Source organism: Marmota flaviventris, chromosome 17 (genome assembly GCF_047511675.1).
Source record: "Marmota flaviventris isolate mMarFla1 chromosome 17, mMarFla1.hap1, whole genome shotgun sequence".
Taxonomy (NCBI): domain Eukaryota; kingdom Metazoa; phylum Chordata; class Mammalia; order Rodentia; family Sciuridae; genus Marmota; species Marmota flaviventris.
The window spans coordinates 55,338,658-55,351,698 of NC_092514.1; the positions used below are offsets into that span (position 1 = coordinate 55,338,658).

At 47.2% G+C, this 13,041-nt stretch overlaps 1 protein-coding gene across 1 annotated transcript; it reads left to right on the forward strand.

The window, feature by feature from the left end:
- Positions 1-1,951: 1,951 nt before the first annotated feature.
- On the forward strand, positions 1,952-7,229 carry Rpl19 (ribosomal protein L19). Its single transcript, XM_027924771.2, has 6 exons — positions 1,952-2,045; positions 3,252-3,358; positions 4,418-4,540; positions 5,698-5,818; positions 6,190-6,300; positions 7,034-7,229. The coding sequence occupies exons 1-6, from the start codon at positions 2,041-2,043 to the stop codon at positions 7,155-7,157; spliced, it is 591 nt and encodes a 196-aa protein (XP_027780572.1). The 5' UTR covers positions 1,952-2,040; the 3' UTR covers positions 7,158-7,229.
- Positions 7,230-13,041: the final 5,812 nt, after the last annotated feature.

Genomic DNA, 13,041 nt, shown 5'->3' on the forward strand with positions numbered 1-13,041 from the left:
GGCCACCGGAAGTTCCCGGTCCCGGTGATCTGGGGACCTGACTTTAACACCTTTCTCCCCAGTATGGGGCCCAGAACGCCTGGAACCAAATGAAGTGGCTCTTCCCTCTTCCACCTGGCTCGGGAATGTTGGTAGCAGAATGGGATCAGGGAAAAAGAGACAACAAAAAGAAATCCCAAGTACCGACGAATATTCTGCCCCAATGAGTCCCTAGGATCTCCCAGGCTTTTCTAGAAGGCCAGAAATGAGGCTTGTGAACTCTCTGTTCCCTACAAGAGAAAGGAAAGAGGAGAAAGAAATAGAGATGAGCAAGGAGAGCCTGGCCCAAATCAGACCTTGTGACCTTTGACCTAGAGTTGCTCTCCCTTTATCCTTGATCTGGAAATAAATATCCAAGGCCTGGACTCCACCCATCATCATTGGTGGAGAGGAGTAGGGGATTCTGACACTTCAGTGCCAGTTTGGTTCAGGCTCTTTCTGGTTATGTGGCCCAGAACAAACCACTACACATCTCTGAGCCTGTTTCCATTCTTATAAAATGAGGTTTCTGATACTGTGGGGCTTTGTCTCCTGGGATTATTGGGTATCTGGAGATGCTGTTAAGGTGCAAAACAGGGCCAGTCATGTCAGGAAGACCCATTTCTTCCCACTCCACGCCTTCTCCTGTTCCACAAAGAGGAGGGTTGAGAAGTAGACTGTATTTGCCTAGGTCAAGAGTCCCTAAAATAAGACTAGCTTTGAGTTTTCTGATAGAGGGAAGGCTGTGGAATATGCTGAATTTTCCTTACCCTGAATAACAAATGAATGGCCAGTTATTTCTCTGATCACATCACCTCAGGTAAGGGGAGAAAAGTAAATTGAGAATGTAGACCAGTAGTATTATTGTTCTATGCACAGCTCCAACCCTAGGCAGGATTCTGTCTGCCCACTGGGAACAAGAGACCCTGGCATGTCAGGAAGACATAGGCTTTGCAATCAGAACTTGTGTTTTAAATCTGTTACCTTGGCTATAAAATGATGAAAAAAAATGTGTGTTGTGACGCAGTAGCATAATGTTGGGTTTATCTCTCTTTTTGAGCTTCTCTGTATTTAGCAGCCAGGTAAAGTTCAGACGAAAAAGTGATCAACTTGAACCAAGCAAAAGAGTTGGGAGCCAGAATGAAGACTTAAGATTCTTGAACGCCAGAACACTCTTCTCAGTTTTTTGCTTAAGGTGTCCAGAGCCACTGGACACCTTCAAACACATTTGGCAATCATTCACTCAACCAACGCAGTATTTCTCAGGTGTGCACTACTTGCGAGGCTCTGTGCCTGTTGCAGTATATACAGTGTGCACCAAACAAGTCTCCTTCCCGCCCTTAAAGAACTTGCTGTCTTAATGTCTTCCTTTGCAAACTGGACCTGCCGTGAATTCACAACTGGACAACAGAAATATGAGGATATGGTCCATCTTACTGAGGAAGAAATTGAGGCACCCAGAGATAAAGGACCCGCAGTGCCGTAAAAACATTAAACTAACGTCTTTTGGTCATCTATTCTGCGCAGGGGAAAAAAGATAAGAAACTGTCTTTGACGTCTGTCGTAACTATTATCTCTAGCTTCTTTCTTAATTTTCCCTCTTCTATTAAAATATCCTTCCACAGAATCCTAGACTCCTGTAAAGAAAACATTACCAGAGCCAAAAACCCCTTAAATGCCCCCACCCTCCGGCCGCACGCCCAGCGTGACTTCCGGCCACTTATCACTCACGTGATCTAAACTCTTACTGCGCATGTTTACTAGGAAGTTGGACTGTACCACTTTTCCCCACGGAAGGTGTATATTATGTATATTTTTAAGCTTAAAACTGATTCTTGATATTACACTTCTATTATTCAGGGCCTTTATGAGGGATATAAGTGGGTTTGGGGTGATATAAGATAAAGTGACTGGACAGGAATGCGAACAAAAAGGGAGTGGGGTTTGGGCTCTCCCCTGCACAGATAATGGGATAAACCAGGCCTGGGCGAGTTCTTTCCTTTCGCTGCTGCGGCCGCAGCCATGAGGTGAGGGCGCGTAGGTCTTGGATTTGGGCTGATTTGGTTTGACTCGGGTCCCCGGTGCTCGGTACTGCGGCCCCAGGTGGGGAAGAGGAGATGGAGGCAGCTCTGAAGCTACAGGTCCTGGAGCTAGGGGTGGATCGGAGCGCACTAGGCCGCGGTCCCTAGAGGATGGGGGTTGGGGAGCGTCTTGGGAAGAGACCGGGAAAGGGCAGTCCCGCCGGCGCAAGGCCCCAAGTGTGTGGCGACTTACACGGATATGGCTAGGGCAGCCGAGGTACCTAGGCAGTGACCCCCGTTGCTGGGCGCACCGGCAAGATCCCTGCCACCACGTGACGTGGGACAAGCCTTGGGCAAGCCCTAGGCCTCCTACTCCTCGGAGTGAGGCGATGCTCCTTGATGCTTCTCGCCCAGTTGGCTGCTTGAAGAGAAACCTCTGAGGGTGGCTGAATGAGCTTATTAACTGATAAATATAGGGAATGAGCACAGAAAGCAAAAATGTATGTCACCATTCCTAGATACGCAGTCTGCGTCACAGACACGTCCACTTGGCCCCAGATACTTCAAATACTTTTTTTTTAATTTAATTTTTTTTAGATGTTGATGGATCTTTACTTTATTCATTTGTTTATATGCGGTCCCGAGAATCCAGTGCCTCACACATGCTAGGCAAGCGCTCTACCACTGAGCCACAACCCCAGCCCCAAATACTTTTTAAAAATTATTTTATTTTTTTTTTTTTAACGTGGGGCTGAGAATCGAACCCAGTGCTTCACGCGTGCTAGGCAAGTGCTCTACCACTGAGCCATCACCCCAGCCCACTTCAAATACTTTTTACACATAAATACCAGAGAGGCTTAAGCTCCAACTTCATCCCAGGTTGGTTGTTAACAGTCGCAGGGAAAACTGAGGCACAGAGAGGTTAAGTCTTAGTTTGGACTTAAATTTTCTCCTGGGGTGGCCACTTGAACCACGCAGGGCTTTAACACAGATCTTGATTTGGTAAAGAGAACATTACCAAATCTTATTTGGAGCATATGTGGGGGCAGAGTCTTGAAGGTTCCAGTTGTGTTTGCCCTTAATAGTATTATCTACTTTCTTGTATGTTGTATTTTATGATGTTAAAAAAACCTTGGTGGGCAGGTCTTGGGATTCTCATTTTTACTTAGGAATGGCTACCATAGCCTGATAATGGTTTATTATATGTTCTAGTATGCTCAGGCTTCAGAAGAGGCTTGCCTCCAGTGTCCTCCGCTGTGGCAAAAAGAAGGTCTGGTTGGACCCCAATGAGACCAATGAAATCGCCAATGCCAACTCTCGTGAGTACTTGGGATCTCTTTCCCTTTTCCACCCCTTTCCCTTGTCCTGCATCAGATGAATGTTAACCCTTTATAGTCCTAGGAAAGCTCATGATCCAGGAGACTTGTAAAATGAAGGACTCAAAAATGTGGAGGGCTGGGGATGTGGCTCAAGCGGTAGTGTGCTCGCCTGGCATGCGTTCGATCCTCATCCTCGGCACCACATACCAACAAAGATATTGTGTCCGCCAAAAAAACTAAAATAAATATTAATATTCTCTCTTTAAAAAAAATGTGGAGGGCTGGAGTTGTGGCTCAGTGGTAGAGCACTCGCCTAGTATGTGCAAGGCGCTGGGGTTTGATAAGGTATTATGTCCAACTGCAACTAAAATAAAAAAAAACAGAGGGTCCCCTTAATGCCATTTGCCTGAACCTGAAGGAAGTTAGTGGAATCATCTAATGTTACTTTAATAAACTATTATTGAAGTGGATAGTCTGTTTTATATACCTGTAGGTTTCTGAAAAGGAAGCAGTAGTACTCTGATACTGGCATTGAGGATTAGAGAGATAAAAAAAGTACACATACAGGGCTGGGGTTGTGGCTCAATGGTAGGATGTTTTAGTTTGCTTTGGAACATTTAAAAGGTAGAAATGTTTTTAAAGAGTAAGAAATACTTGGTGCAGTGGCACACACCTGTAATGCCAGTGACTTAAGAGGCTGAGGCAGGAGGAGCACAGATTTGAGGGCAGCCCCAACAAGTTAGCCAGGCTCTTAAAAAAGTTGAGGGGGATGTTGGGGATGTCATTAAGTGAGTTTAATCCCTGATAATTATTTACTGTATATTCTGGGTTCAATCCCTGGTACCCCCCCCAAAAAATTAAAAACTGGGGTGTAAGGCACAGTGGTAGCCTAGCACGCATGAGACCTTGGATTCAATCCCCAGTACTGCCAAAAAAGAAAAAAATAGATGACCCAGTATTTCCACTATTTTGAAACAACTGAGCCAGTAATCTGAGTAGTGTTCTCCCTCCACTGCCATCCCCACACCCCCACTAACCAGGTGCTTTGTGCTTTCCCAGGTCAGCAGATCCGGAAACTGATCAAAGATGGGCTGATCATCCGAAAACCAGTGACTGTCCATTCCCGGGCTCGATGCCGGAAAAATACCTTGGCTCGCCGGAAGGGCAGGCATATGGGCATAGGTAAGCACTGTCTTCCCTTTTCAAGTTGACACTAGTGTTGGAGTTAGTGGTATTCTTGATAGAAAGAATACCACGTTTGACTGAGTCCTTAGTCTATGCCAAAGATTCTTCGGGTATTTGAAAATCATAAAATAATTTCTAGTGTCAGGATGTTTTGTTTGTTTGGTATTTGTTTGCTGGGTATTGCTTGGTATTTGTTTGTTTTGTACTAGGAATTGAACCCATTGACCACTGAGTCACATCCCCAGTCCGTTTTTTTTAATATTTTATTTAAAGACAGGGTCTTACTAAGTTGCTTAGGGCCTCCATAAGTTGCTGGTCTGGCTTTGAACTTGTTTGGTGTTTTGTTTTGTTTTGTTTTGTTGCCATGCTGGGGATTGAACCCAGGGCCCTGTGCATGCGAGGCAAGCATTCTGTCAAGTGAGCTATGTCCCCAGCCTCTGGCTTTGAACTTGTGATCCTCCTGCCTCAGCTTTCTGAGCCTCTGGGATTACAGGTGTGTGCCATTGTGTCCAGCTTAGTGTCAGGATGATTTAAGGAGAGGAAAGCCACTTAAGCATAGCATACTACCTCAGTACATGCCCTTTCATATCATGTTCTGCATGGATTGGGGAGTAATTTACCTGTTTGCATTTTACCTGTTTGCATTTCCTTTTTTTTTTTTTTTTTAAGAAAATGAGTAAATAAGTCAGGCATGGTGATGCATGCCTGTAATCCTCAGCTACTCAAGAAGCTGGGACAGGAAGATTGCAAGTTCCAAGGCTAGCTTTGGCAACTTAGCAAGGCTGCCTCAAAACAAAAGAGATTGGGGATGTGACTTAGTGTTAAGCAACCCCTGTATTAATCCCCAGTACATTCCTCCCTTTTTTCTTTTTTTTTTTTTAAGTACATGATGGGGTTAGAGGTGTAGCTTAGTGGTAGAGTGCAGGCACAGGATGCATGAGCCCCTAGGTTCAGTTTACCAGTACTGGCAAAAAAAAAAAACTAATGAAAAAAATTAATATTTGGAATTATCACATGTAAGATGGAAGTAACATGACTTATTTGAGTGAGAATTGAGGTAAGTCCCCATCAGCTGGCTTTCAAAAGTACCTTGAAACATGTTGAGCTACAATGGGCCTCAGTGATGTCTAATTCCTAACTTCTCTTACCCATAGGTAAGCGAAAGGGTACAGCTAATGCTCGAATGCCGGAGAAGGTGACCTGGATGAGGAGGATGCGGATTCTGCGTAGGCTACTGAGGAGATACCGTGAATCTAAGAAGATTGACCGCCACATGTGAGCTCCCCTGTTTGGCCTAAAGCCCATTTGCCGTTTCAATGGTTTATTCTTTGCACAGAGTTCTGTTTCAAAGAGTAGAATTTATCCTAGTGAGAAGAAGAAAAGCAGAGCTCTCACAAAGTAGGAGGGGGTCTGATAGCAAGTTTTCCCCTAGTGTTTTTCTTTGTTCTCCCATATGCCATCAGAATAGACCAAGGATTGGATCTATTTTCCAGACAAGCTTCTTCTGTCTAGGGACTGCACAAAAAATATTGGTTTGGGGAAAGTAGTTCCTGCAGCAATAGGAAAGAGGAAAGGAATTCTACAAGCTTATAGGGACCAATCTCTGAACCCATACTGACCAGATCCTCTGCTCCTTAACCCTGCAGGTATCACAGCCTCTACCTGAAGGTAAAGGGGAATGTGTTCAAAAACAAGCGGATCCTCATGGAACACATCCATAAGCTGAAGGCAGATAAGGCCCGCAAGAAGCTCCTGGCGTAAGTTTCTTAAAGAATTGACCCAAGCCATGCACAGTAGTATACACGTGTAATCCAAGCAACTCGGGAGATTGAGGCAGGAGGATCACAAGTTCAAAGCTAGCCTCAGAAGATTAGCAAGGCACTTAGCAACTCAGTGAGACCCTGTTTCAAATATAAGAGGTTATGGTTGTGGCTCAGTGGTTAAGTGCTCCTGGGCTCAATCCCCGGTTACCCCCCGCCCCGCCCCCCAAAAATTGACTTTATGCTGAGTATAGTGGCACACACCTGTAATTTCAAAGACTCGGAGGATCACAAGTTCAAGGCCAGCCTTGGCAACTTAACAAGTCTGTGTCTCAAAATTAAAAACAAAGAGGGCTGGGGATGTAGCTCAGTATTAAAGCACCCTCAGTACCAAAAAGAATAATTGCCCCTAGTATTGTAGGTATAGATTTTTTTGACATTCATTATAAGGATTTTTCCGAGATAAAATATGCTGATGACTGAATCAACTCACATGCAGTCTGTCAGGAATACAGCTGTTGCCTTAGAGGTGTGGGCTCCTGTACTTGCCCATACCACCTACCCATGATGGTTGGGGGATGGTAGATTTATTGAAGCAAGAGTTCTTGGGGCCCCTAGCAACTCATTCCTCAGGCTGACTGGTCCAGAGGGTTTAAAAGTCTGAGAGCTTCTGTCTCCCCAGCATCTAGTCTTATCCAACACTGAAACATCTTTTCTTTTCCCTTACTAGTGACCAAGCTGAGGCCCGCAGGTCTAAGACCAAGGAGGCACGCAAGCGCCGCGAGGAGCGCCTCCAGGCCAAGAAGGAGGAGATCATCAAGACTCTGTCCAAGGAGGAAGAGACCAAGAAATAAAGCTCCCCTCTTGTGTCTGTACATAGTGGCCTTGGTGAACAGTCCTTGAAATAAAAACAAGCTTTATCTGTTTCCTCTGCTTTCTGTGAAGTTTTTATCTGCTTAGTGAATCTTCACAATTTAGGTCCACAGTAGAGCCTGGGATGCAGGCCCTATCCAAGGGCTATTCTGTTTCTTACTTTCCTTCCACTAAGGCCTTTCCTCAAGTCAAACTTACTCCCCCTCCATCCATGAGAGTTATTTAATGGGATGTGGTTTAAAGAAAGTTTCAAAACTACCCTTTAACTCAGGAGGCTGAAGCAACTTAGTGAGGCCCTACTTAGCAAGACCTTGTCTCAAAGACAAAAAAGGGGTTGGGAATATGGTTAAGTGGCCTTGGGTTCAATACACTGAACCAAAAGAACAAAACTAAAACTGCCCATTAGCTAGTCAACATGGCATATGCCTGTTAGTCTCAGCAACTTGGGAGGCTAAAGCAGGAGACTCAGCGATTTAGCAAGTCTGTAAGCAACTTAGTGATATCCTGCATCAAAATAAAAGGGGTGGGGAGGGGGCTTGGGGCTTGGTGTACTAATTGCTCCTGGGATCAATACCTGATACCAAAAGAAACCTAGGCAATCCTCAGGTGATCCTCCTTAAGTAGGTGAGACTAAAGGTGTAGACCCCAGTTCCTAGTCGAGGGGTCACATTTTTTAAAAAAAGCAGTAGAAAATATTAGTGTGGGACTGGGGTTGTAGCTCAGAGTTAGAACAGTCTCATGTGTGGCACTGGGTTCAATCCTCAGCACCACATAAAAAATAAGTAAAAAGTATTGTGTCCCTCTACAACTAAAAAAAGTGTGTTAAACTTCTTAACTGTGCCGTGAGATTCACACTTGAAATCTACTCCCCTAGGACTCAGAAAACTGGGCTAAACTGCCACCATCCCAGAAGCTACCAGACCCCTTTTTCAAGTGGAGCTACCTAAGCAGTACATAGAGGTGTAATGGAAGCTACCCTATACGAGGAACCCAATTACTAAGACTTTTTTCTTTTCTTGCCTTTCTGTCTTGGTTTATACCCACCATAGGGCACAAAGACTCCTCACCCAGCAGGAATTGAAATACAGGCACAGTACAAAAGCCAAACTTTGTGAGTTGCTTAATTTGTCTGCTTAATGAATTTGTACCTTCTCTTAATAGGAAGAGGATTACATTTTCCCACTTAACTCGTCCTAATAACTGCCAATACATTTTTCTTTTTTCTTTTTAAACTTTTTGTTTTATTTATTTATTTTTATGTGGTGCAGAGGATCCAACCCAGGGCCTCATGTGCTAGGCGAGCGCTGTACCGCTGAGCCACAACCCCAGTCCTTCAATACATTTTTCAATGAAGAATCTGTGAGCCAGGTACTGTTAGGCACTTTACATTGATTTATATTGAGTCTCTAATCTTCACAACATTGTGAAGTCAGGTTATCACCATCTCTATTTAATAAACAGGTGAAATGATGAGATTATACAACCTGAAATAAGGGGCATCTGGTAGACACTGATGCTGAGGGCTGAGAGAATCTTCATCCCCATGCCTCAAGCTTTATGAGCCTCCAAACCTTGAATTATGAGAGGAATAAACCAATTGGGGTGGGTAGAGTGGCTAGAAGAATTTGGATTTATTGAGGTTTTGGCAGATGTCCAGTGGAAGGAGTCAGGCAGCCAGTTAAATACAGGGTTGGGACTGGGGGTTATTCAGCTCAGTTAAGAGCTCTTGCTTGGAGAAACAGACTTGGAAAGAAAGTTAGGCAAGGGGGCCATCTCCTTAATATTACTGGTTACCTACCTCCCCCTACCACCTGAGGAGCTTTTGTCTTGGGGTAACACTTAGGGGGATTACCCTTCACGGGATGTATGGTACAGATGGGAAAGAGCAACACCCAATGGGAAAGGCAGGGTATTTTAGTTCTGTCTCCAGTGCTCTCATTCATTTCAGGGCAAGGTGGAATTCAGAAATGCCCAGACCTGCCCCCAACCTCAATCCATGTGCATCAGAACCTGGAGCACTGATTTCTGGACTCCTATGTTCACTATAGCAGCCTGTTTGCTTTATCCCTGGGCACTTGATCTAAACCTTTGCCATTCTAAGGGGAGACACTGAGGCCTAGAAAGGGAAAGGTCTTGGCCAAGTTCCCAGCTTGGTGTGAGGACATCTCCTTGCAAGGCCTGGACTGGAGGGGAAGGGTGTTGGAAACCACCCCAACCCAACTCTTCTTCAATAGTAGAGAACAGGACCCCAGGAAGAGAATGATGTAACCCAGGCTCAGGACCCTCATAGAACAGGAACTCCTTCCTCCCTGCACCAGGAGATGGTGCTGTTCCCTCGCAGGAGGCTGTGGGTGTAGGCTGAGGGCTCTCTGTGGTTTTTGATTGATTATGTGGTTGGGCATTTTGGAAGGTGGAGGGGGAAGGGACTGATTGGGTAGAGGAGCCTACCTCTTGGGGAACCTGGAGTCTTGTCACTTTTTTCTTTTCCTGTATGCTAGGAAAGTGCTCTACCATTGAGCTATACTTCTAGTCCCACCTCACTTCTTTCTGAACCTCACCCCAGACCTGGATATTACCTCTTTCTACCATGATTTTCCAAACCCTTACCAGGACATTACCAGGACACTCACTGAGAGTGTCCCATTCCCAGGAAACCTCAAGTGAAAAGAACCCTTGCAATAACCATCTCTTCTAGATCCTGGAGCCTTGTGAAAAATCCAATTTTAAGCTGGGCTTGGTGGCATATGCCCATAATCGCAGCAACTTGAAAGGCTGAGGCAGGAGGATCACAAGTTCAAAACCAGCCTCAGCAATTTAGCAAGGCCCTAAGCAATTTAGTGAGACCCTGCCTCAAAATAAAAATTAATGGGATGGGGATGTGGCTCAGTGGTTAAGTGTCCCTGGGCTCAACACCTGGTACAAAAAAAAAAAAAAAATTAACAGCAGAACACAATGGCACATGCCTATAATCCCAGCATATCAGGAGGCTGAGGAAGAAGGATTATAGGTTTGACGCTAGCCTCAGCAATTTAGCAAGACTCTAGGCAACTCAGTGTGAGACCCTGTCTCACGAATTAACAAATAAAAAAGTGTGAGCTGCGGATATAGTTCAGTTGGTAGAGTGCTTGCCTCACATGCACAAGGCCCTGGGTTCAATCCCCAGCACCACAAAAAAATAAATAAAAATAAAAAAGTGCTGGGAATGTAGCTCAGTGGTAGAGTGTTTGCCTAGCATGTGCAAGGCTCTGGGTTTGATGCCAAGCTTCCTGATCCCCAGATGGTATGCTTTCTCTCAAGAACATAACCACTGTCCTCATCATATAATTTTGTACACCTTTTACCCCCAGGTAAAAACTCCCTGAGCAAGCCCAACCTCTTTTTTTTTCAGTCCTGGAGATTGAACCTAGGGACTCTATTACTGAACCACATCCCCATTCCTTTTTATTCTTAATATTTTTGAGACAAAGTCTTGCTAAATTGCTGAAGCTGGTCTCAAACTTGTGATTCTTCCGCTTCAGCTTGAGTCACTGGGATTACAGGTGTGCACCACTGTGTCTGGCTTCAACTCCTCATTTTCTTGATGAGGAAACTGAGGCCCAAAGGAGCCATTAACTCCCCAGAACCTTTGCATTGCCCAAATCCTAGTGCTGCCTCTGATTTCAGTTCTGCAGTCTCCTGTGTGGGAGGGTGTCTTTCAAAGTGGGATCTGCAGAGCCACTGAGTATAGCTAAGGCTGTCAGGCCGGGAGCTAGCATACAGTAGGGGGGTAAGGAGGCTTTGGCCTCCTTCTTGGTGCTGTCTCTGAGGCTGAGGTAGGAACAACCTGCAAAGCACGGGAAGGCCAAGGCTGGACGTGCACACTGCCTTTCTTGTACTCCTCAGCAGGTCTCCCAGCTGGCCCAGGCACTGGGTGGCTGGGGGTGAAGAAGGTGTAGGGGCCACAAAGAGGGCTACCTAGATGGGTGGGTTGCATGGAGGGCTTACCCTATGTCTTCCTCTAGGTCTAGTATTCACCTCTCTGCCCTTTTAGCCCTCCCCATCTCTGGCTCTAAGACACTCACCCCTTACTGCCATTCCCTTGAGTCCAGGTAATCATTACCTCACACAGGTGAAGCTCAGGCTGAGGGGGGGATGAAGGGCATGTGTAGGTCAGAGCCTGCTAAGCCAAATGGTGGCTGGCACTGCCAGTGGGTTCCTGGGCATCCTCTACCCCAGGCCAATGGTGTTGCTGGTCCAGGCCTTCAAGAGTAGGCACAGAGGAGGGTAGAGGCTACGGTAGGGACACAGCTGTTCCCATCCCCTAGGCTGTGAGCACGCTGTCAGAGACTCAGCCACCCGAAAAAGCTGCTGTGTTCAGCAGTGCTGCAAACAGGCTGGGAGGAGGGGTCCAGGCCAGCTGCCTGCTGGTGGCAGGCACTGGGTATGCAGAAAGCTAGACTGTGTGGTCCTCACTGTCTCCAGTGAGGTGGGGGTCTCAATCCTGGAACCCCTGGCCCAGCATCCCAGGGCATCTTTATTTCCATCTTGATGGTTTAAAACATTGAGGGGCTCAGTAGGAAGAAGAAAGAGCTGAATTGGGAGGAAAGCCAAGTTTTCTTTTTTTGCAGTACAGGGAGGGCCTCACGCATGCTAGGCAAAAACTCTGTCGCTGAGCCACATCTCCACATGTTTTCTAGGACTGTCTTGACCACTGATTTGCTGGGTAACCTTGGACAAATTATTAGCCTATTCTGGGCCTCAGTTTCTCCTTTCATGAAAAGGGCAGAATTGAACTGTGCAATCTGTATGACCTTGGATTAAACCCCTTACCATCTCTGCGCCTCAGTGTTCTCATCTGTGCAAAGGGGACACAGCACTGCATTCCTTGCTGGGTCACTGAGAGAATTTAATAGCATGATCTTCCTGCCAGGCTCCTCCGTATGCCTTCTAACTAGTAGGGTGACCCTTTCTTCCACTCTCAAGGCTAGGGACGCTAGGAAGGGAGAGGGCTGCCCTCCCTTCCCAGACTCCCAACCTCTAGAATCTTCCCTGGTGAAACCACCCAAAGAAAGCTCCAGGAGGGTCTTTCTAGCTCAGGGTCTTTCTAACCGGTCTTTCTAGCTCAGGGGGTGGGGTCTGGGCCCAGGCCCGGGTGGAGGAGGGTGTCTGTCAAAAGAAGTAGCCCCCACCCCGCCGGCAGCCTGGAGCATCGGCGCTGCCCTGGCACCCCCGCAGCCAGCCTCTTGCTAGCTAGCGCTCGCCTCCGCCTAAAAATAGCCCTGGACGTGCTCGCCATGGCCGTGACGCTGCCTGGCGGGCAGGGGCGAAGGAGGCCGCTCCGTCAGAGCGGGTGGGCGGCGGGCAGGCTGCTCCGGGAGGGGCGCGCCGCCACCGGCCCTGATGCCAGGCTCGGGATGATGAAGGCGCGGCTGAGTCATCTCAGGGCCCCAATGTCCGTGACTGTCCCCGCCGCCAGCGTCTCTGTCTCGGGCTTGACGGCTGCGGGCCAAGGCTGATCTCTTTGTCTGACGAGCCCTCTCAGGCCAGGGCAGGTGGGTCTTTGAGGGCATCTCTGGGTGGGCGAGAGATCTTGGAGGTCCTGATGGTCCCGATGCGGCGAGGTGTGCGTCGGCCCCTGCGCGACTCAGGTGCGCAGCTAACCGCAAAGTGACCACGCCCCACCCTCTCCTTCCAGCGTCCCCAGACCTCCGTTTCTCCCCTTCCTCGGGTGCTTTCCTTATCTTTCTCTTCGGCTGGCTCTCCAGACCCCGCCCTTTTGGGATTGCCTTCGTGCAAGGGAGCAAGGAGGTCTGGCCCTGCCAGGTCCGTGGTGCCAGCCCTTCTTAGCCCCTCAGGTCCCACCCCAACTCCCTGCCCCTTTTCTTC

Coding starts and splice junctions, on each gene's coding strand:
- Rpl19 (XM_027924771.2), top strand. Junction 4,541..5,697: donor GGGCAGGCATATGGGCATAG/GTAAGCACTGTC, acceptor TCTTACCCATAG/GTAAGCGAAAGGGTACAGCT. Junction 6,301..7,033: donor GCCCGCAAGAAGCTCCTGGC/GTAAGTTTCTTA, acceptor TTCCCTTACTAG/TGACCAAGCTGAGGCCCGCA.